Genomic DNA, 23,529 nt, shown 5'->3' with positions numbered 1-23,529 from the left:
GATGCTGTACGAGGCGTCAGTATGATAAGTATAGAGACGGTGTGTGCTGCGCGGCTGAGACATCACCTTCACTCCCTCACCAGGGCAGGCCGTACTCACCATGTATGTGAGGCTGGGCTGTATTTATAAACACAGAAATAATTTTACATTATCAAAGCGGATTCATTTTTACAACATTTTTTATTTTTGGATACATTTCAACTACAGAGCTTCAACTACATTTTCACTATTTAAAACTCAAATAATGAAAGGTTAAAGAAATACTTGGCTGTAGAACTGAAAATACTTGACTCAATTGCTGAAAATACTTAACTGATATGCGTGACTGATATGCGTGGTATCTTATGGTGACAAAGGCCAGGGGCTGTTTGTTTGTGTGTGGTGTACGTGTGCGCCTGTGTGTGTGTGTGGACGAGGGCGCCGGCAGAGGCATGATGTTATCATATGTTCCTGGTCAGATAGAATGCCCCTGCAGTGCCCACGCATGAACCCCCTTTACAGAGCATGCTCACACGGTCAGGAGTCGGAGCAGCCACTGTAAAAGAACATCAACTATTCAGGGTTAGAGGGCATTAGTAAGGGTATAGTCTGTATTAGAGGTGGGGTCAGGGTCAAGATACTGTACAAGTTAGGCTTGAGAATATGGTCTGGCACAGGACGGGTTTGGGTCAGGTTATGGTTCATGTTAACATATAGGGTTATAGTTAGGGTTAGGGTTGAACCGAGATTTGGACATGGCGCTAGGGTTAGGGTTGTGGTTTAGGCTAGGGTTAGGATTGTGGTTTAGGCTAGGGTTAGGGTTGTGGTTTGGGTTAGGGTTGTGGTTGAGGGTAGGGATAGGGTTGAACCAGGATGTGGACATGAAGTTAGGCTTAGGGCCAGGGTTTTGGTTGATTTTAAGATCAAGGAGGACTCACAGTATTGATTCCTCTGTCTTTGACCTCAGGGTTGCTCTCTGATTTATACAGGGCTGGGGAGAGGGGACACAAACAAATCAAATCAAATGTTATTAGTCACATGCGCCGAATACAACAGGTGTAGACCTTACAGTGAAATTCTTACTTTACGAGCCCCTAACCAACAATGCAGTTTTTTTTAAACGAGTAAGAATAAGAAATAAAAATAACAAGTAATTAAAGAGCGGCAGTAAAATAACAATAGCGAGACTATATACAGTGGGGCAAAAAAAGTATTTAGTCAGCCACCAATTGTGCAAGTTCTCCCACTTAAAAAGATGAGAGAGGCCTGTAATTATCATCATAGGTACACATCAACTATGACAGACAAAATGAAGAAAAAAAATCCAGAAAATCACATTGTATGATTTTTAATGAATTTATTTGCAAATTATGGTGGACAATAAGTATTTGGTCACCTACAAACAAGCAAGATTTCTGGCTCTCACCTGTAACTTCTTCTTTAAGAGGCTCCTCTGTCCTCCACTTGTTACCTGTATTAATGGCACCTGTTTGAACTTGTTATCAGTATAAAATACACCTGTCCACAACCTCAAACAGTCACACTTCAAACTCCACTATGGCCAAGACCAAAGAGCTGTCAAAGGACACCAGAAACAAAATTGTAGACCTGCACCAGGCTGGGAAGACTGAATCTGCAATAGGTAAGCAGCTTGGTTTGAAGAAATCAACTGTGGGAGCAATTATTGGGAAATGGAAGACATACAAGACCACTGATAATCTCCCTCGGTCTGGGGCTCCACGCAAGATCTCACCCCGTGGGGTCAAAATGATCACAAGAACGGTGAGCAAAAATCCCAGAACCACACGGGGGGACCTAGGGAATGACCTGCAGAGAGCTGGGACCAAAGTAACAAAGCCTACCATCAGTAACCCACTACGCCGCCAGGGACTCAAATCCTGCAGTTACAGACGTGTCCCCCTGCTTAAGCCAGTACATGTCCAGGCCCGTCTGAAGTTTGCTAGAGAGCATTTGGATGATCCAGAAGAAGATTGGGAGAATGTCATATGGTCAGATGAAACCAAAATATAACTTTTTGGTAACAACTCAACTTGTCATGTTTGGAGGACAAAGAATGCTGAGTTGCATCCAAAGAACACCATACCTACTGTGAAGCATGGGGGTGGAAACATCATGCTTTGGGGCTGTTTTTCTGCAAAGGGACCAGGACGACTGATCCGTGTAAAGGAAAGAATGAATGGGGCCAAGTATCGTGATATTTTGAGTGAAAACCTCCTTCCATCAGCAAGGGAATTGAAGATGAAACGTGGCTGGGTCTTTCAGCATGACAATGATCCCAAACACACCGCCCGGGCAAGGAAGGAGTGGCTTCATAAGAAGCATTTCAAGGTCCTGGAGTGGCCTAGCCAGTCTCCAGATCTCAACCCCATAGAAAATCTTTGGAGGGAGTTGAAAGTCTGTGTTGCCCAGCAACAGCCCCAAAACATCACTGCTCTAGAGGAGATCTGCATGGAGGAATGGGCCAAAATACCAGCAACAGTGTGTGAAAACCTTGTGAAGACTTACAGAAAACGTTTGACCTCTGTTATATACCCTTTGTTGGCAATGACAAAGTATTGAGATAAACTTTTGTTATTGACCAAATACTTATTTTCCACCATAATTTGCAAATAAATTCATTAAAAATCCTACAATGTGATTTTTTGGATTATTATTATTTTTCCCTCATTTTGTCTGTCATAGTTGAAGTGTACCTATGATAAATTACAGGCCTCACTCGTATTTTTAAGTGGGAGAACTTGCACAATTGGTGGCTGACTAAATACTTTTTTGCCCCGTACAGAGTCAATGTGCCGGTTAGTTGAGGTAATATGTACATGTAGGTCGAGTTATTAAAGTGACTATGCATAGATGATAACACAGAAAGTAGCAGCGGGAAGGGGGGGGGGGGCAATGCAAATAGTCTGAGTAGCAATTTGATGAGATGTTCAGGAGTCTTATGGCTTGGGGGTAGAAGCACACAATATTAAGGCTGAATATCATAACCTGCAACAAAACATAGCTCACCTAAGTGTGTGTGTGTGTGTGTGTGTGTGTGTGTGTGTGTGTGTGTGTGTGTGTGTTGAAATACCGAATAGCTTGCGCAGCCTGGAGACACAGGTCACAAAGCCATGGAAAGGCAGGTGCAGTTCCCCAGAGCCAAACCTCTCCCACAGCAGCTGTATGACCTGGCCATCACACTGCACACCTAGCAGGAAGAAGGAAGAAGAGAGGGGAGGAGAGAATGATGAGGCAGGGATGAGAGGGAAGGAGAGAGAAATGTGTTATTATCCATTCAAGAGTGGAGTGGAAGGTAAAATGTGAGTGAGTGAATGAGTGAGTGTCAGAGGCAGAGAGTGAGAGTGTGTGTGTGTGTGTGTGTGCGTGTGTGTACACACCAGCAGCCTGGAGGGCCAGACTAAGCTCAAAGGGGCTCATAGTCCCTAAAGAGTCCTGATCAAACTTGAAGAAGATGGACTGAAAGAGAGAGAGAGGTCAATGAAGGATGGTTGAGTAGCTGTAGCTAAGTAATATCACTAATTATAAACCGGGTATTTTGGGTCCTGGATGCTGATGGGCTAAAACAGCATTTCAGCCATGTGTATATCAGACAACATACCTTGGGTATGATGCAATAACACTTTTATGTTGCTAACCAGTTTATAATAGCAACAAGGCACCTCTGTGGTTTGAGGTATTTGGCCAATATAGTTTATTTAGTTTAGTTTAGTTTGTTAATTTGACCATTTAAAAAAACAAGTACACATAAAACTTGAAAAAGCCATAGACGCACATAAATACAATCATGGAGGATAACACACAATGAATTCTGGGACTTATTTCCACTGTGGTCCTCTTGAGACAAGATGGCTGGGTAAGATCCAACACAGTACGGCAGTGAAATAACAAAAACAGAGCAGAAGAACATCTATCTCATCATTCCAGTTACCATGGCTAAGGCCAGTATCCAGGCATTCCCCTTTGCATCGTGCATAACAACAGCCCTTATCCACTGTATATTGGCCAATACACTGCACCCCCTTGGGCTTTATTACTTAACATATTGGGTTTTGTACCTATAGCAGTCGTACCTGCAGACTGCGAAGAGAGGTCAGCACAGGCTCTGTCTGCTCTCGGGTCAGACTGCTACGCCCCCCAGTCTGACACGTGGGTTAGGGACAGCTCTCAGACACAGACAGAGGCGCTCAAAAGTACCAGGGCCCGTATCCACAAAGCAAATCAATGCTGATCTAGGATCAGTTTAGCCTTTTAGATCACAATGAATAAGATTAAATGGACAAATCCTAGATCAGCATTCCTGCTCTTAGATGCTTTGTGGTCCTGGCAAGAAAAACAAAGCCAGTGAGATGTAAGGGGAAAGGTTGTGACAACTGGCCAAATAAAAGGATACTTCCTCTCCAAAGATGAGCTGTCTGCATGTCTCCAGTGGCAGCTGGTAGTCTTTCTCCAGAACTGAGAGAGAGGGAGAGAGGGGAGGGGTGAACGAGGCAGAGGATTGTAATGGTATATTTAAGCAATAAGGCACAAGGGGATGTGGTATACGGCCAATATTAAACGGCTACGGGCTGTTCTTATGTACGACACAACGCTGAGTGCCTGGATGCAGCCCTTAGCCGTGGTATATTGGCCGTATACCGCAAACCCTCAAGGTGCCTTATTGCTATTATAAACTGGTTAGCAACGTCATTAGAACACTAAAAATACATGTTTTGTCATACCGGTGGCATACAGTCTGATATACCACGGCTGTCAGCCAATCAGCATTCAGGGCTCGAAGCACCCAGTTTATAATAGCCATTAGGTTTCGCCTAGAGAAGTAATCTGTTTCCACAAAAAGTGTCTACCTGCTAGAGGAAACCTTGTTACTCTGCTCCCCCTACAGCCGTTTACTGGTACTGCACTGTAAGAATATTCCCCTCAAAAGGACCAACATACAATAGTTGCACCCTTCATTACAGCAGTTTATGGAGTTCTGCAACATGGTTTGACTAAATTAACCTTATAATGACAACTTGAGTTCATGAATGATCTAACCTGAGTTAACCAGCTTCATGAACTCCTTAGCATTCAGCTTGTCATCCTGCCAGGGAGAGAGAACAGGAGGTTAAGACTGTCTAAGGGAGACATTTATCTTCTGTGGTTCAGTTAGATTTAGAGATGAGAGAATTCCTACCGGCCCCGCCACCTCATCAAAGGTCTTCTGTACTCTCTTGCGATCCTCTGGCAAGACTGGTGGCATTGACATGACCTGTGAAGGACACACACGCACAGACAGTTGGCTTGGTGAACTGGAGAGCAGGACTGCAGTAGAAGTAGACTTCAGTAAGGTTTAACTCACCATGAGGAAGCCAGTGGAGCAAGTGAAGTCTTGGGTCCTGGAATACAAGGAGGAGCACCATCAGTCTGTTACTAATTATCTTCATCATCATCATCACCCCCCCTCTCCATACCCCAGATTGTTGCCAGTCTTGGAGTAGACGCGGAGGAAGAATTCTGCGGGCTGGTTGGGACTGCAGGTGGAGGCCAGGATCACGTAGTGTCCCGGGTCCAGCCTCACCTCCCTCCACACAGCCCTACGGTGACAAAAGGCAAGAAGAAGAGAAGAACTTCTATTGACTGTTTTCGTGAAAATGTGACATATTTGCTGTGAAGACTGGCTGCTAAGGTACAGTACCTGAAAGGCTGGTACACCCCAGAACTCCCCACAGGCTGCTTGAAAGAGAAGAAGCTCTGGTCCAGACACAGGCCCCGGAGCTACGAGAGGGGGAGCGGGGAGAAGAGAGAAGAGAAGGAAAGGGGAAGAGAGGAGAGGAGAAGAGAGGGGAAGGCAGAGATAGAAAAGAGGGAGAGAAGGAGGTAGTGGTGGAGAGAGGGGGGCAGCAGACATGGTTGGTAGATTAAAAGCCATGTCATTGTCTAACTAATGAAAATGTGTAGTTAAAAAAAAAAAAACTTTACAATAAAATACTCACCTTTGGAGGAACCTGCAGAAACAGGAAAGATGTCAGATTAACTGAAAATGTAGAACATTCACATTCACAGCACACACAGGGACAACACATTTTCCCTTTCTCTCTCACCCTGTAGATATGGAAGGCGATGTGGAGGAAGTTGATTTTCTCCTTCTTTCTCCGGTCTTTCTGCAGTAGTTCCACCAGCACGGTGCACTGCTTTGCCTTCTCCTTCTGCTTCTCTGCCACCTTCTTCTCCCCTGGGGTCATCTCTATATCATCATCATGCTCGGCAAGGACAAGCTGGAACTGGGGATTCTTCCAGAAGGATCCTACAATAGAGAGAGAGAGAGATAGAGAGAGAGACACAGAGAGGGAGGGGTAGAGGAGGGAATGTTGATAAGGAAGGTGGTAAATGACAAGTAGATGAAATGACAAACATTCTGCTTTTGGAAACACACACACACACTCACGAGGGTAACTACAGCTCCCCCCTGCAGTGGAGCCCGATACCCAGGAGCCTTTGTGGGAGCTGAGGGTCCAGGCAGAGGGGGGGTCAGCAGGGGAGTCGGGGTCAGTGGATGTGTCCTCTTCCACTATGGGGTCAGGGTCCACACTACACAGCTCCACTGTGTCAAACAGCTTGTTGAAGTCCTCCGCACTGATCCTGACACAGAGCGGACACACACTGTCAGAATGTGTTTGTGTGCTGTTGTTGTAAAGTGTGAAACTAGATGAGATGTAGAGTTAGAGTGAGAAGCATTTATTAAAGTGTCACTTCACAATGATACAGTGGAGATTTTAACAACCACAATTGTGGGCCACTCAAACCGTTTTGAGACACGAAAAGCAGTCATAGCCAAACGTGGTACAGTATTTCATTTGGAGTCATCTATAATACGTTCAGTTATTATACACTACGTTATATATACACATGTGTGCATAAACAAAAACAAAGTACAATAGATAAAAGGCGAGATTGGTCGATGTACACTGCCTTCAGAGAGTATTCACACCCTTTGACTTTTTCCACATTTTGTTGTGTTACAGCCTGAATTTAAAATGGATTAAATGTATGTATTTTTTGTCACTGGCCTAACCACAATACCACATAATGTCAACGTGGAGTTATGTTTTTCTACATTTTAACAAATGAATAAAAAATGAAAAGCTGAAATGTCTTGAGTCGATAAGTATCTTTGTTATGGTCAGCCTAAATAAGTTCAGGAGTAAAAATCTGCTCATCAAGTCACATAATAAGTTGCATGGACTCACTTTGTGTGCAACAATAGTGTTTAACATGACTTTTTAATGGCTACCTCATCTCTGTAACCCACACATACAATTATCTGTAAGGTCCCTCAGTCGAGCAGTGAATTTCAAACAAAGATTCAACCACAAAGACCAGGGAGGTTTTCCAACGCCTCGCAAAAACTAAGGGCAGATGTGTAAAAATGTAATATCCCTTTGGGCATGGTGAAGTTATTTATTACACTTTGGATGGTGTATCAATATACCCAGTCACTACAAAGACACAGGCGTCCTATCTCAGTTGCAAGAGAGGAAGGAAACCGCTCAAGGACTTCACTATGAGGCCAATGGTGACTTTAAAACAGTTACAGAGTTTAATGACTGTGATAGGAGAACACTGAGGATGGATCTACAACATTGTAGTTACTCCACATACTAACCAAATTGACAGAGTGAAAAGAAGGACGCCTATAGAGGATACAAATATTTCAAATCATGCATCTTGTTTGCAACAATGCACTAAAGTAATACTGCAAAAAATGTGGCAAAGCAATTCAATACAAAGTGTTATGTTTGGGGTAAGTCCAATACAACACATTACTTAGTACCACTCTCCATATTTTCAAGCATAGTGGTGGCTGCATCATGTTATGGGTATGCTTGTAATCGCTAAGGTCTGGGAAGTTTTTGAGGATAAAAAAATTAATGGAATGGAGCTAAACACAGGCAAAATCCTAGAGGAAAACCTGGTTCAGTCTGCTTTCCATCAGACAATAACCTAAAACACAAGGCCAAATCTACACTGGAGTTGCTTACCAAGAAGACAGTGAATGTTCCTGAGTGGCTGAATTACAGTTTTGACTTAATTCTGCAAGAAAATCTAAGGCAAGACCTGAAAATGGTTGTCTGGCGATGACCAACAACCAACAATTCTGTATTTCATTTTCAATAAATTTGCACAAAAACAATCAAACATGTTTTCACTTTGTCATTATGGGGTACTGCATGTTGATGGTTGAAAAAAAAATAGCTATTTAATACATTTTGAATTCAGGGTGTAACACAACAAAATGTGGAGTAAGTCAAGGGGTATGAATACTTTCTGAATGCACTGTATGTGTATGTATGTGTTTACGTATGTTTGTGTCTACGTGTGTTTGTAACCAGAACGAACCTACCAGAATTCTCCGTCCTCACTGTTTTTCAGATCAATCCTTTTCTTCTCAGCAGCATCCACATCATCCCAGTCTTTACTCCTGCAATTACACACACAGGATTACATGCCTGTGTAATGACAAAATGAAACACACACACACAATTCCTCACTTGTCACTCCAGGGTCCAGAGTACTCCACAAAGCCCCAGGGATTCCTCAGCCTCAGCAACAAGGCCTCACCAGCCGGCTTCTTCACCTGAACCACATATACACACGCACACACATGCACACGCACACAGACAAACAATTATTTGAGCAAAATTAGAAAGTGGATTGTTTTCTGATGACTTTAGCTTGGTGAAGCACAGTATGATACATACCGTGTCAGTGTCTGTGATGGCGTAGGCATGGCCCTTCACCAGTCCCTCTGCAGTCACTGTGCCTATCTCACAATAGTTACTAGCCTGTGGAGATACACAGCACATAGAGAGCAACTCACCACAGGTGCTGCATACACAGTAAGAATCACACTTGCCATCACAGTAGCTATTGACGAAGGAGAGGTGTGAGGAAGGTAGGCAGCTATGTTGGTACAGCATTCATCATAAAGTCTATGAGTCATATTTGTTCCATGGAAAGTGACAAGGGTATACCTAACTGAATGCATTTAACTGAAATGTGTTTTTCGCATTTAACCCAACCCCTCTGAATCAGAGATGTGCGGGGGGCTGCCTTAATCGTCATCGGCGCCTGGGGAACAGTGGGTTAACTGCCTTGCCCAGGAGCAGAACGACAGATTTTTACCTTGTCAGCTCTGGGATTCGATCCAGCAACCTTTCGGTTTCTGTCCCAAAGCTCCTACCTGCCAGGCTACCTGCCGCCCCATCGGGTGTGAGTGTGTGTGTGTGCGTTCCTGTGTGCATGTATGTGCTGTACCTGTATGAAGCAGCTGAGCAGGCTGCCACGGGACAGGGCAGCAGAGAGGGCTTTCCACATGACCCTGGGGGCGCGGGAGGAGACAGGGAGGGAGTAGGCTATGCCCCCTGTAAAATCCTCCATTGCCTCTGAGATATTACCCCCCTTCAAACTCCCATATGACCCGATCAGCCTGCTCCGAGATAGGAGTAGAGGGAGCATGAGAAAGGGGTGTGTGGAGAGAAAGGGGGAGGAGAGAGAGTGGCGTGGGAGAGGAAGGATTTAGAAATGAGGGAGATACATTTTATAGATGTACATGTTCTGTCATTTAGCAGATGCTCCTACTCAAAGAGCTGTACAATAAACACATTCAAATGAGGCTGAGACCTCATAAGAGCAGTGTCAGGCACACAGCCAGACACACACAAACGCTCAAATTATGTACGACATTACACACACACACACGGGTGCATGGACGCACGCATACACACACACACACACACACACACACACACACCCCGGTTGACTGACTTGGCATAGGCTTTCTCCACCAGGGCGCTCCAGTACTCGTTGCGGGTACAGGAGTAGCTGAAGAGCAGGCGGCCCTCGCGTACAGGTAGCCTGTCATCCACTACCACCTCCACCCACTCACCATACTGCCAGAACTACATGGGGGGGGGGGGTATGGATAGAGAGGCAGGCATAAAGAGGGTGGACGGGGAGGGAGGAAGGATGAGGCGTAAGGAGGAGGATGTAGGGAGAGACGGGAGAGGGAGGGAGAAGGGAAAGAGGGGAGGGAGAGAGATATACATTTGATATTTTGCATAACAGTGGGCAAGTACAAGCCTGCATCACTTGCCCATAAGCAAGACTGTGTGTGTGTGTGTGTGTGTGTGTGTGTGTGTGTGTGTGTGTCAGGGTAGTAGTTACCTACAAGTCTGTACTACACTCCCAACATAACCCCTCCAGGTCTACTCATATGTACCCTTTTTCTCCAACCAATGTGTTAAGTCATGCCACACATACTTCACTGAGAGGGCCAAGTCACCTGATAAAATATTAACACGGTCCGTCAATCTAAGTAACATCATTTTAAAAATCCCCATCAAAATCCGTCAATTTAAGCTAGTGATATCTGTTTTTTTGCTGATTGGCTGAGTCTCAATCCAACGCATCTGCCGATGTTGCACTTCCACATCTGAGGTGAAAGGTGGCAGAGCTAGAGGGATGTTTTGTCAGACCATGAGACATCCCAGAAATCGGTTTTCTCACGAAAACGTCTATAGCGTCCGAACCGCGCCCTACAAACTAATGTGACCCCCACCGTGGAAAGGGGAGATTCTCACGAACACCATGGTGTTCTCTTTTTTTTTCAAAAGTCTGAACGCTCGGATCAACTCTACGCCTCGGCCAGAGCATCCGGTGTGCACTCGGAACACTCCGAGAGTTTACGAATGGACAATCTGACAACGCTCTGGGTGTACTCTGAGTGTACTCTGGCACTCCAGATTGAATTCACGAATACACCCCTAGTATAAACCAACCTTTAGTCTTGAAATCTTTGGTTGTTTAGTACATGGCCTCACATGTGAATCCTTAATGAGATGGGTGGGGCTAAGGTTTAAGAGGGTGTGAACTATGCTGAATGGGTGTAGAAAAAGAAGAGCTCTCCAGTAGGTGTATCAAAACATTCAAGGGACATTTTCTCAAAAGTGATGTTACAAGTTTATCAACTTTCAAAGCAGAATTACTTTCCCATTGTACCTCAACTGTAGTGTATGATATACCATTTTCTAGCTCTGAACCTCTACTTTTATCCAATGTAAAAAAAAAACACAATTTCAAATTTTGCTACATATGACAGAATCGAGCCGGTCGGTCACAAAGGGGTCCTATAATTCTAAATCAAATAGCTAAATGATCCATAGTACGACCATCTTAAAACAATTCCGTATGTAAACTTAGAATCCCCCCCCCCCCCCCAGGGGTAGAGCAATTAGAGAAAATCACCAAGGCATAACTCATGACCTCTATGATGTTTTAATGCTTTTCGTGAGACAATGTTTTAATTATCAATCTCTTTAACCTGACACAATTGGTCCAGAGAAGAAGCCTTTGAGGCAAATGTAAATTATTAAATGATAATGACGATAGGGGCAAGTGTGCAGAGACGAGAGCGAATGGGTTAGAGGTGTGTGCACAACGTGAGTGTGTGTGAGTGTGTTTGTGTGTGTGTGTGGGGGGGGGGGGTAATTAAAGATCACCCTCATTAGTGAAGAGGTAGGGTGAGGGGGGAGGGGATCATCAACTAGATTTTGCCTCAGGATGATTTTTTGAGCGCATTGTTCAGGGGGCCTGAACATAATTACAAATAATTTGTAGACTGCAAATTGACCACAATAAGCCCAAACAGATATAGTATTTGACTAAAACATAAGCATTTCAAACCTTGTTTTCAAACCTTGTGATACGATCACATTATTCATCTATTATGCGTGGGAATACTTTGGAAAAGATTTCCAAAATTAAAATCACTTGGACCTGATTTGCTGTTGTTTTTATAGTCATTTATGTCCAACTATGAAAAGAAATATCTATAAAAAAATGTGTTTACCAAATTTGGCCCACGGGCTGCCAGTTGGGAAATCCTGATCTAGTTACACCACCCTTCTCCCATAACACACACTCTCTGTCATAACACACACTCTCTGTCATAACACACACTCTCTGTCATAACACACTCCTCTGTTCTCTTTTTATTTCCACCATATTGCAATCTTCAGCCCTGCTTTTACTATTCTCGCTCTTTTGCAAGACATGCTACTCTGATAAGATAGTAAGGAACATTCTCAATGCATTCACAAAAAGTGAGTATGCAGAACACATGTTCACTGCAAGCTCATGAACCCTCCCCACGTCTTACCATGAAGTGGAAGATGCCAGCATAGGATTCTGTCAGGCTCTGATTAGGTGGTACCACTTTGACAAAGAGATTGGGGTGCATGGTAAGGCAGGACAGGGCAGCCAGAAGCCAACAGTCACCTATTAGAAAAAGAAAGAGACAGGTCAAAGGCAATATGCATGTTAACTAGCAGTATAGGTTTGATTTGATTTCAATTGATTCTACATGTATATTTAATTTCAAATCATTTCCTGGGGCTTGTGGAAGATATGCCACTGCAGCGTTCCCACACTCACACTTTCTCCCTCACAAACACACCCACATGCACACACACACACACACAAACATGCCTGTACACACACAGACCCATTCCTCTCTAACCGTAAACAGCTGCTCTGTGTATTCATGTAGAGGAAAGAAAGAGGTGTTGATGATTGACGCACGTATGCTCACACACACACACACACACACACACACACATACACACACACACACACACAAGGAATGCCACATTGCCATCAGATTCATCACACAAACCTTGAGGACAAAATGAACCAAGCAACAAGAAAGCAAGATGAGCATTCTCGCCATTTCACACAAATCAAAAACAGACTGGGCATCACATGAAAAGCGGTCACAAACAAATCACAGAGTTATTTTTATGGGAGGAAGGGAGTGTGATCACAGGGTCCCGACTCCCTTTAGACCAACAGATACTCCGAGGAGGTTGGGACTGGGAGACTGGGAGGTGGGAACACGAATGTCACCCCCGATCCCCCTGCCATTGGGCAACGTGTTTGGAGCGGAGGCCCTGGGGCGATGTGGAGGGGTGACATATTCAGTGTGATTGATAGTGATCCTCCAGAATCACTGAGAAACTGAACCATACAGAGAAGAGAACCAGGATCTCTCAAGCCCATTCCCAGGAGAATAGGTTTGGAGAAGTGAGGGCAATCTGGTTATAGAGGAAAACTGTGAGTTGGAGTTAATTGTCTACGCGTTACTGAAATGATACCCCATCCTATGATGTTTCAAATACACACACACACACTTACCCAGCTGGCCCTGGCAGATATCGGTGGTACACGTTGTGTCCTCCACAAACACAGCATTGGAACTGATCTCCTGCAGAGAGAGAGACAAGGGGCAGATTTCAAGACTACAGTTTACCCCACAACAGATATTGCCCTTTAGTCTGAGGGAATGTGAAAGCAACACAACACTCTCATTTCGTTCACATAACAGTTGACTGGACGATGACAAGGCAATGTTAATGATGTAAACTGCATCACACAGGTTGTTATCTCGTTATTCCATCTCTGTTCTGCTGTTAGAGATATCCTGTCCAGCTGTTTGGCTCAGACTCAGAGTGTGGTCTGTAAGTTCTCTTTCTTTTCTCTCAACATGATCCGTTCTGTCAGTTCCCTCTCTTCTCTCTGAACATGCTCCATCAGATCAATCTATCTTCCTCTGAACTAGACCACACCTGACAGTGAGTCAGCTCGGGTGTAGCCTACAGCACAGGTGTAGCCTACATCTGTCCAGGAGCAACATCCCAATTGTACACAACTAGACCTACTCATATTCTCATCAAACTCAATGCATAAGGTCAATATAAAAGTTAGAACATAGGCTGCAGATGTCCGTAAGATAAGCATGACTATCATGAGTAAGAAACTGGACTCTTGCAATATACAGGTAGGCTATGTTTATGAGCGTGACCACATGGCTGGCTATCATGTAGATCAGTGGTCACCAACATGTCGATCGCGACTGGTCCATCTTCAAGGTATTCTTACTCGATAACCAAACATTCCTATAGAAAAGCCAACGATAAAGGCTTCCGCGCCTTTTTTTTTTGTTGTTATTCCTGTTGCGCTGTTGATGGTAGATGCACTTGATTCAAAAGCCCTGCGCACTGGGTAGGCAAAGTGTTCCATTTTGAAACATTTCATTTGTCTGAAAAGACATGGCCCGAAAACGTCACCCTGGCGGACTGGGAGATCTGTGGCTAAATCGAGTGCGCCTCTACTGCGCTGGCCAATCGGATAGCACAAATCACCGTGCCCACAGCTCCCACACCCTGGCCACCGCAACGTTTGATATTAGCCTATGTGAGATGTAATAACTTTTAAAACGATGACCAGAGAGAGACTGTCAAAGAATACAGCAAATAGCTGCTGTTCCGAGTGAGTTCACGTGTACGTGTTTATTCAGTAGTGTCAAAACGTTTTTCATGTAACACTATTTTAAAACAAAACGTGCTTCTCCCTACTTTCACTGGCGCTGCAGCTGCAATGTAGCCAAATGTTTTATTATCATTTCGTCCTGTCTATTTTAATATCAAGGAATATTTCATTTCCTCTGTTCTGGGGAACAACATCAATTTGTGCATGAGGCCGAGGCAGTGTGACTTGAGTTTCGCCATCAGGTGGAAGAAGGTGTCCCCTCTCTCTGGTCAGTCTCACCAGAGGAAAGGAAGGAGAGCAATGGGCGGTGAGATATCAGGGACTGCTGCTCTCACCCTCCGCTAAAGACTAATGCAGGGTTCAAAACAACTCGGAAAACGGAAATCTCCCGACTGCAGTGTATTCAAGACAATTGGGAATTCGGGAGAAAAAAAATCTGACTAGGAAAAGTCGTGTTTAACCGTTTTCTAACTCGGAATTCCAAGTCGGAAAATCTAGAACTCCGACTTTCCGACCTGAAAATCACTGATGTCATGATTTGAAAGCACCATGACCATCAGATGCAGCTAGCGTCACTCCAGTAAAATGAAAATGTTAATAATTTCAGTTGCTACACCAACTGAACTATTTTGTTATCAAAACTCCTCGAGTTTTAAAATATCATATGGTCTGAGGAGAACAATATTGGAAGGCCAGGCATATAGCCAATATGCTGTGATCATGTATTAGGCCTACTGCATAAACCTCATTCCTACAGAACAGTTTTTATTAGGTGAAACATTCTGTGCGGTAGATCTCGACTTGCTTTTTGACTGCGAAAGTGATCTCGACTCACTTGATGTAAACGCCGATAGGACGGTAGCCTACCTTGGGTCGCAGCCACTTGACCTCCTTTTTGGGGTCTGGGTCGGTAGGCATACCGATGGAGCTCTGGTCCGGGGTGAAGGTTGGGTCAGAGAACAGCGAACCGGATTTAACGCACGCATCTAGGAGAGCTACATAGTGCTGGTTCCGAAATTGAACAGGGTTGGCAATGGAACCAGTTGCGAACCTCCGAGTCTCCATTTTCAATGGTAAAGTTGAGATCAAAATAGCAAATGTTTATGCTTATTTTAGGGGGACTTGTACAACAATCCCAGTTCTTAAATACACACACACTCATTCACCCGTATGGAGACGTACGGGCGTCTCCCTTAGTCGAACCATTCCAGCAAGGTATGCAGAGCCTCCGGGAAGTTTGGAACGCTCCCATTTATTTAACTCTATCAACGTCAATTGTGATCGAATCAACATACTATTAGCCACATTCAATGCAACATACTGAAACAAAACGAACTATGCCAGACTTAGTGTGTGTGTGGGGGGGGGGCAGATATTTTATGGAATTTTCCACAAATTATACCCGCCTACACAAGAGATTGTGCAGAGCGCATCGGAGTGGGATTCAATTGCATTGACTGGCACAAGCGAGTAGATTACTTTTGTGTTGAGATCAAAACCCCACCGGTTTTGTTGCCTGTTTTGAATTTTATTTTAGCGTTAATTCGTGTCACATATCAGTTTGCAAAATAAAGCCGCGTACAAACACTGTATTTTTCTTGCTTTCTTGAGTAAGGCAGCTCCAAAATGCAGATGTGTCCGACCTGAAAATCACTGACGTCATGATTCGACCTTGTTTTTTCCAAGTTCCCAGTTGTCTTGAAAGCACCATAAATCCAGAGAACGACCGACTCTCATGACAAAGTTAATGTCTTAATCGAAATTAAGGATTGCCTCTTATCTTCTCATCGTTCCCTTATGCCATAGTTTGCACATCTCAATTGATATAAGCCTACTGCTTCTATAGGTCTATCTCATCAATATCTTATTCATAATTTTAGGCAATGTTGGAATGATGTCATTGTTTTGCTGACTTTGTGTATTATAATTTGCACATGTGCTTTTCTTGACAAGGAGGAGATACTTTCTAATGTTGTTGGGTCTGTAACCATGTTTACCAGTGACCGTCTTTTCCCATTCAAATATTTGTTTTCAACAAAAAGTTCAGTAATAAACCCATGTAATTCCAGTTGATATTGTGAGGGTTGTTTTGTTTGCGCAATACACTCTGTGCGTCGGCATATTGTATATAAAAGTGAATCTTCATGACTGTATTTTCCTTCCTTTTTAGATCACATAGGCCTAATAAAATACTTCAAATGCTAGGCTAACCGTTTCTCTCTCTCTCTCTCTCTCTCTCTCTCTCTCTCTCTCTCTCTCTCTCTGTGTATGTGGTGACTTAATCAAAGAAGAGTAAAGTTAAGGCCTCAACATCTTGCTGCATTTATCTGAATTAACATCTATCTGAATTTCTGTCGGTGTCCATTTTGAAAGTGCTGAACGAATAGGCCTACCTCGTTGCAGCTAGTTTGCTTGAACTTGCTTGTATTTAGAGCAACGTTTTAATGATATAAGAATAAACATTATGAATTTACTGAACAGAAATGTAATCATGTTTGTGTATCCTTTTGGCCTTTGTTGTTATTGAAGGAGAATGCAGTTCTTATCGACTTACACAAATCCACAAGGAGTCAGTAGTAACCACATTTGTTTAAGCAAGTCAGCCATATCAGCTATGTTTTTTAAAAAGGCAGTAGATGAGGCTGAATGAACTGTTATCACTGCCAGACAAGGCTCTGCTGATAGCCAGGTGTAGCAGTGGTAAGGATTCCCTCCATGGTGCTGAAGGAAAGCTCTGCTGTTGGGACAGCTTTATGTAAGGCATTAACAGTTTGTGGGCACCGTTTGTCACCGTTATAGTGCAATTAATGTATTGTTTAGTGTTGTGTTGTGTAGGTATGCATCTAAAAAAAAAAAAATGCAGAGTTTGCCCCACCAAGATTTACATGCTAAAATTGCCACTGGTAATAATAATAATTTTAAGGGAATAATAATGCATTTTATTTGATTAAATGGTTTCTTGCATCGAACACAATACAATAACATGTTCAGTTACCTCTTAGTCTGGAGGACAAGTGAATGAACAGGTTACCGTCAAACCCTGCACGTTTTTTCAAAGGTGTAATGGATTGTCGACATTGAACACCCCGGATTGGCTACTACTGTTGGCTGAATTAAATTACTATTTCCTTGTTAAAATTTTCTCCATTGTTTTTTATAGTAGGCAACTGATAGGCCTACACGATTATCAAATAGCCACAGTAGCCTTCCTAGCCACAGTTAAAACTGTTACTAAAAGCAGGTAGGCTTCAGCCTCAGTGTTCATAGTAAACGCGCACCGGAAGTTGCACAGAATTTTCACAACGTTCAAGTTTTGCCGAACTGAAATTTGCTCAGTGCCCCAAATTTGTTTGAGGGAACATTGGATCTGACACTTGTTTTGTCCACACGAGGACTCGGACTCTCAAAAGAGCCCTACAGTCTGTCACTGGGCCGTTCTCCATCACGCCTGATTAAATCGACGATGAGAACAGGAATGATTATGACCAGAGCTAAACAGACACAAAGAATAGCAACTCAAACCCATAGAATGGTCCCTTTTAACTCCATTATCCGCCTGCCCATTATCTCCGTATGGTCTTTGAGGCCGGGATTATACACACCCCTAATAACAAAGATCGCCGACCCGCCCTACCCATGTCGACACTCCCACGCCTTCTGCGACCCTTTTGATCCCACGAACCGCAGCCGTCTGACGAAAACGGTCCCCGCAACTATTAAAATATATATACATTTTCTTTTTGTTTTTCTTAATAAATAGGTAAAGGAAATGTACAATATGAACCAACATAAATTAAATAAATAGAAATAGAAGATGACAGATCATATTTCAACATACCGCTAGGCTACATCAAATGTAATTATACAATTCTACAGCGCAAATACTATTTTTGTTACTATGTAACTTGAGGGAATTTAGGCGACACATTCATGAATTAAGACTTGAAATCTGGGCTTCTTTGAAAATGTACATTTATGAATATAGATTTTACTCTTTTTTTTCTCTCTCTCTTTTACTTTTTTTTCATACAATCTTTTAGTCAGCTGGAGGTAATTACTAGGTGCCAGGAGCTGACTTTGAAATGTAGCTTATTATTTATCGATCATTTACATAATTTTCTGTGGTCAGGCAATCCAATGTCGATTAAATGTGAATGTTGATTAAAAAAGTATGAAGAACAGGCTGTGTGTGTTCTCTCTCACTCTCTCTTTCTCTCACTCTCTCTTTCTCTCACTCTCTCTTTCTCTCTCTCTCTCTCTCTCTCACTCACTCACTCACTCACACAGCCTATATTTAGGCACCATAATTGGGGAGGAAGGGCCCGTGGTAATGGCTGGAGCGGAATGAGTCGAATGGTATCAAACACAAGGTTTGTGTTCGATGCCAAACACAAGGTTTGTGTTCGATGCCATTCCATTGTCTCCGTTTTAGCCCCTTATTATGAGTCCGTCCTCACCTCAACATCCTCCACTGATAAACCCTGAATTGCTGATGTTATATTTTGGCCAATAAGAGGCTTTGAAGACACCGGCAGCCATTTTGGTAGCAGTCCTCCATAGGAATAAATGGAATTCAAAAGTACATGTTCCTCTTTGTTGTTGTTGTGGGGACAGTAACGTTATTACTCTCTAAAAAAATACTCTAAGGAATAGGTTTTTATAAGCAAATATATATTTTTATGTTCAGTTCACATAAGCATTAAGGTGTCCGTAATAAAAACGAATAGATAGTAGACCTTAATGCATTTCTATAGAGTCCAAAGTCTTTTTTTACTTTGGGAGGAGTACCAAAAGGGCTGTGTGGTGGCTTTAATACCTCGCCCCCTGTCAGTCATCCAACGTTTATAGGCCTACACATCATTGGCTAAAACCAGAGAGTAAGAGGCAAGCGAGAGGCGAAGCGAGAGGGTTTACTCGGCCCAAAATCTGTCCACGAAAATAAGACCACGAAGTTTGGGCATTTTTTTATGTAGGTCAATGAGAGTGTCAAACTCAACCAAAAAGGTAATAGCTAATTTTCTACATGAGGGTTATTCGATCTAATTTAAGTTTTGTAATGGTTCGGTTGTTAGGAATGCACTGATATAATTGGAGGCATGTTGTATTTTGTCAACTTTGAAAAAATACTACTTTATATCGGAGATGTGCCTGTGGTCACTCGACTATGTTTTCTATATAATAGACAATCTTTGCTAAAACTGTCCTCGCAATCAGACCAGTCAAATCAAATCAAATTGCATTAGTCACATGCGCCGAATACAACTTTAAAGTGAAATGTTTACTTACGAGTCCCTAAAAATATGAATAAGAATAAGAAATAAAAGTAACAAGAAATTAAAGAGTAGCGAAACTATATACAGGTTAAGGGGGGGGGGGGGGGGCGGGGGGTGGCGCTCCAGTACAGCTTGCTGTACGGTAGCAGAGAGAACAGTCTATGACTAGGGCGGCTGGAGTCTTTGACAATTTTTAGGGCCTTCCTCTGACACCGCCTGATATAGAGGTCCTGGATGGCAGGAAGCTTGGCCCAGTGATGTGCTGGGCCGTATGCACTACCCTCTGTAGTGCCTTGCGGTCGGAGGCCGAGCAGTTACCATACCAGGCAGTGATGCAACCAGTCAGGATGATCTCAATGGTGAGGATCTGAGGACCCATGCCAAATCTTTTCAGTCTCCTGAGGGGGAATAGGTTTTGTCGTGCCCTCTTCACGACTGTCTTGGTGTGCTTGGACCATGTTAGTTTGTTGGTGATTTGAACACCAAGGACCTTGAAGCTCTCAACCTGCTCCACTACAGCCCCGTCGATGAGAATGGGGGCGCGCTTGGGCCTCTTTTTCCTGTAGTCCACAATCATCTCCTTTGTCTTGATCACCTTGAGGGAGAGGTTGTTGTACTGGCACCACACGGCGAGGTCTCTGACCTCCTCCCTATAGACTGTCTCGTCGTTGTCGGTGATCAGGCCTACCACATGTGGGGTCTCCTGATGTGAGCACCTTTCTCGCACTACCAGACTGCAATCGATAGTTGTCTACTACATTTCGTCACTAGAGGGCAGTCTGTCTCCACTAGATGGGCGAGAGGGAACTGGAGTTGGGGCCTATACAATTTTGCAGCACTAAGAGACAATAAAGCAAGAAAAGTTATGTAATCTGCAAATGTTACTAGCTAGCCATAAATGGGAAAAGAGAGATGCAGAATATGCCTACGAATAGGCCAAAGCTATTTCTTCTTTCCTTCTATGACTATAGCCTATGTTCATCTAGGCTTACATGCATGAACTGATCATGTAGCCTAGGCCCATCGACCCTAAGTAGCCTAGCCTATTCAGTTCCATAACACTGTCATAGGTAATCCGAAGGTTAATTGTTCATATATAAGTGACGGACTAGGCTCAATTGCCCTTACAAGGTTGATGCCCGTTGTGCAAGGTTCCATGAGGAATCGGTCTTGGGGAACCACCAAAACATTTGTTTTTTTGCCCTAGTACTACACAGCTGATTCAAATAGTCAAAGTTTGATGATTAGTTCATTATTTATATCAGCTAGGTAGTGCACCCCTTGGGGTCCCCAGGACTGAGGTTGGGAAGCCCGGTGTTAGGATTAGACCAATGTTCCCTCTAAACTGCGTTCAAGGGAGAATACAGGCGAGAGAAAATGGCCGAAGCAGATTTTCTATTTGATTCAGATGGCGTGTTGAGTGGAGATGAGAGGGATAATAATTGGATTTCAGTGGCAAATGCAAAAGGAAATAAGAGAAGTAAAGTGGTAGTGGAATCTAGTAAATTCCAACCTAGTTCTGATTTTTGGAGTAAGGGTTTTGGATCGATGTTGTTACTTTGTATTGGATAACAACACCACAATCATTTGGGCTTGCTTGGGCTCATAAAATGTCTTCAATGTAGGGCTCATAACATGTATTTAATGTATGGCTCATCAGGCTCCGGCCACATCAGACTTTAATTTTCATGCCGAACAAAGCTCTACTCAAATCCATACATGTTAATATTCTTTATACGCTTTAGAATTACACTTCCGGTTTGGGCAGGCTATACCAGATTACCCGGGAGAAAAGTGGTTATTCTCAGGATGGGAACATTTGTAATACCGGGAAAATATTCTACCCTAGGCTGTAGTATATTCTTTAGATGTTTGGGGCTGCTGGTAAACCATGATGTGCATAATTAAAGTGACGCTGAAATAGCGCACTTGCCAGAGACTTTTGGGTGTCTATAGGTTTCCATCCAATTGGCAACATATTTTCATGCAAATATTCTAACATCTGCCTAAAAACAATATGCACATTTCAAGGTTTCCTTTCCGAAAATTTGGCGCGGGGCAACGTGACCAGGAAGATTTAAATGTACCATACATTTGAGAAATTTACCAGACATCCATATGCATTCAAATCCGACTTGGCGCAGTCAGCACGATAAAAAAAAACTAGGGATATTGGCCAAATTATCCACATTTACGTGTCCTTAAAAAACAGCCTATAACAAATTAGAAAAACACGATTGCTTGTGTTTTGATATGTAGCATATGCAAAACTTTATAGATTTTTATTTTTTCCTTTTTAGGCTACTTTCCTTTGAACACTAAATGCATCAGGGCATTGCATACATAGGCCTATAGGCTTAGGTGTCTACTGTATGATATTGATATATATACAAGATATACAAAATATATGGCCTTTATAAACAATAAAAAGCTTAGGCTTAGCCCCAGAGAGAGAAAGATAAGATATATGCCCGCGGCATGCTAAGACACCGACATGCTTGTATTTATGTTAGATGGTTACTGTGTCTGCTATACAGATATAGATGTACAGAAATAAGCTAATGCGTACATTTTTTTATCAGAATATATTGTATTAAAATAAGCATAATATTGTTAGATTATAGGAGTAACTCTGGTAGGCCTGAAACATTCTTCCTCACCTTACATTGAGAATCAGTCTGTCGGGATCAGTCTTAAACTAAATACGGAGTACACAATTACAAATACAGATCTAATTTAATTTAGCCAATGAAAACGTCTCAACAGAATTAAACAAAACAGGTTTCACATGTTTAAAGAACTGGTTTCGATTAATAAATAGGCTTATAACAATGATATACAATCATAATAATAATAAAACAAATGATTATAAATACATTTTACTTCCAAAATTGCATCCTACCTGAATGGGGAGTTGTGTAGCAGCCTGCATTCTTTTCATCTTAGTCCACTACAATATTACAATTTATATTAAATTGCCCTTGTAAGCTTTTCACTATAAGCATACTGTTTTTCCTCTTTCCATGGCTGCGCTGTTGTTCTCTCTCTCCTCAGCAGCAGGCGCATGTGTGCGCAAGACGTGAGATAATGGTGCTGGAGCGAGAATTCAAGGTGTAGGCTGTGATAGACAGCCACTACAATTCGGCCTGCTACAATTTTATTTATCTGCTTTAAAAACAAATCTGCCAAATGCTGACAATTACCAGCTAAGGGAAAGCCTGGAGCATTTTCCCACTAGAGTTGTGTTTCCATCAAATTTACTTGTTGCAGATACTTTACTCACATAAAAAGGTTGGAAGGAAACCTGGTTAATGTCAAGCCATTTTGAGGATGCTGGAATTGTATCTTGGATGAATGAATGTGCGCATGGCTACAGGATCATTGTGAAGTAGCCTAATCAGATTAAAACATTGTGACTGGTAGTGTTTATGCCACATATGCATTTAGAAAGATACATTATAAATATTTTAGGCTATATTTAAGCTTTAGGTTCTAGGTGCGTGAGGAACAGCCGAGGAGAGGAGGCTGGGCGTGTTAAACTTTTCTGAGGAACTGGGCCTGCCGGGAGCATATGTGGCCACATGCATTATTATAGGACGAGTTGGGAGAATGATGATCTGCAACAGACAGTAGTAAAAATACAGCCGGACTGGTCTGCTACTTTGCCTTTCCTAGGCCTTATATGTAAACTGTCGAGAGTAGACCCACCACTGATCCAAATCTAATGAAGCATTCAAATCACAGGGCTTTTGTTGCAGATTTTTATGGCAGCCTAGAGTAGGCTAGAATGCTGTACTCACATGAAAACAATAATGCAATTATTAATTGCATTGTGGTGTTGTAGGCTAGTCTAGGTAGGATAATTGTATTGTCCCTTAACAAGATCAATAGG

General features: G+C 42.8%; 1 protein-coding gene across 4 annotated transcripts; it reads right to left on the bottom strand.

Annotated features, from left to right (window-relative positions):
- Positions 1-161: 161 nt before the first annotated feature.
- On the bottom strand, positions 162-22,723 carry LOC110507399 (calpain-9). 4 transcript variants are annotated; one of them, XR_016492608.1, is made up of 21 exons: positions 15,232-15,729; positions 13,231-13,300; positions 12,197-12,315; positions 9,805-9,938; positions 9,295-9,466; positions 8,739-8,822; positions 8,529-8,614; positions 8,381-8,458; positions 6,425-6,618; positions 5,973-6,283; positions 5,675-5,754; positions 5,451-5,573; positions 5,339-5,375; positions 5,174-5,248; positions 5,035-5,080; positions 4,391-4,452; positions 4,056-4,139; positions 3,378-3,456; positions 3,071-3,187; positions 918-970; positions 162-535 (listed from the first exon to the last, which is right to left on the bottom strand). XR_016492608.1 is itself a non-coding variant. In XM_090224297.1 (21 exons), exons 1-21 carry the CDS (start codon positions 22,576-22,578, stop codon positions 509-511), a joined length of 2,055 nt encoding a protein of 684 aa, XP_090080423.1. In that variant the 5' UTR covers positions 22,579-22,723; the 3' UTR covers positions 162-508. The 4 variants fall into 4 exon arrangements, 3 of the variants coding, with proteins under 3 accessions (XP_090080423.1, XP_090080422.1, XP_090080424.1); XM_090224297.1 differs by lacking the exon at positions 15,232-15,729 and adding an exon at positions 22,540-22,723 and having other exon boundaries at positions 4,071-4,139; XM_090224296.1 differs by having other exon boundaries at positions 4,071-4,139.
- Positions 22,724-23,529: the final 806 nt, after the last annotated feature.

This window comes from Oncorhynchus mykiss, chromosome 27 (genome assembly GCF_057628025.1).
Source record: "Oncorhynchus mykiss isolate SJ-2025 chromosome 27, ASM5762802v1, whole genome shotgun sequence".
Lineage (NCBI taxonomy): Eukaryota > Metazoa > Chordata > Actinopteri > Salmoniformes > Salmonidae > Oncorhynchus > Oncorhynchus mykiss.
Note: the sequence above shows the minus strand (reverse complement) of the source record. Positions and strands in the feature narration are given on the sequence as shown.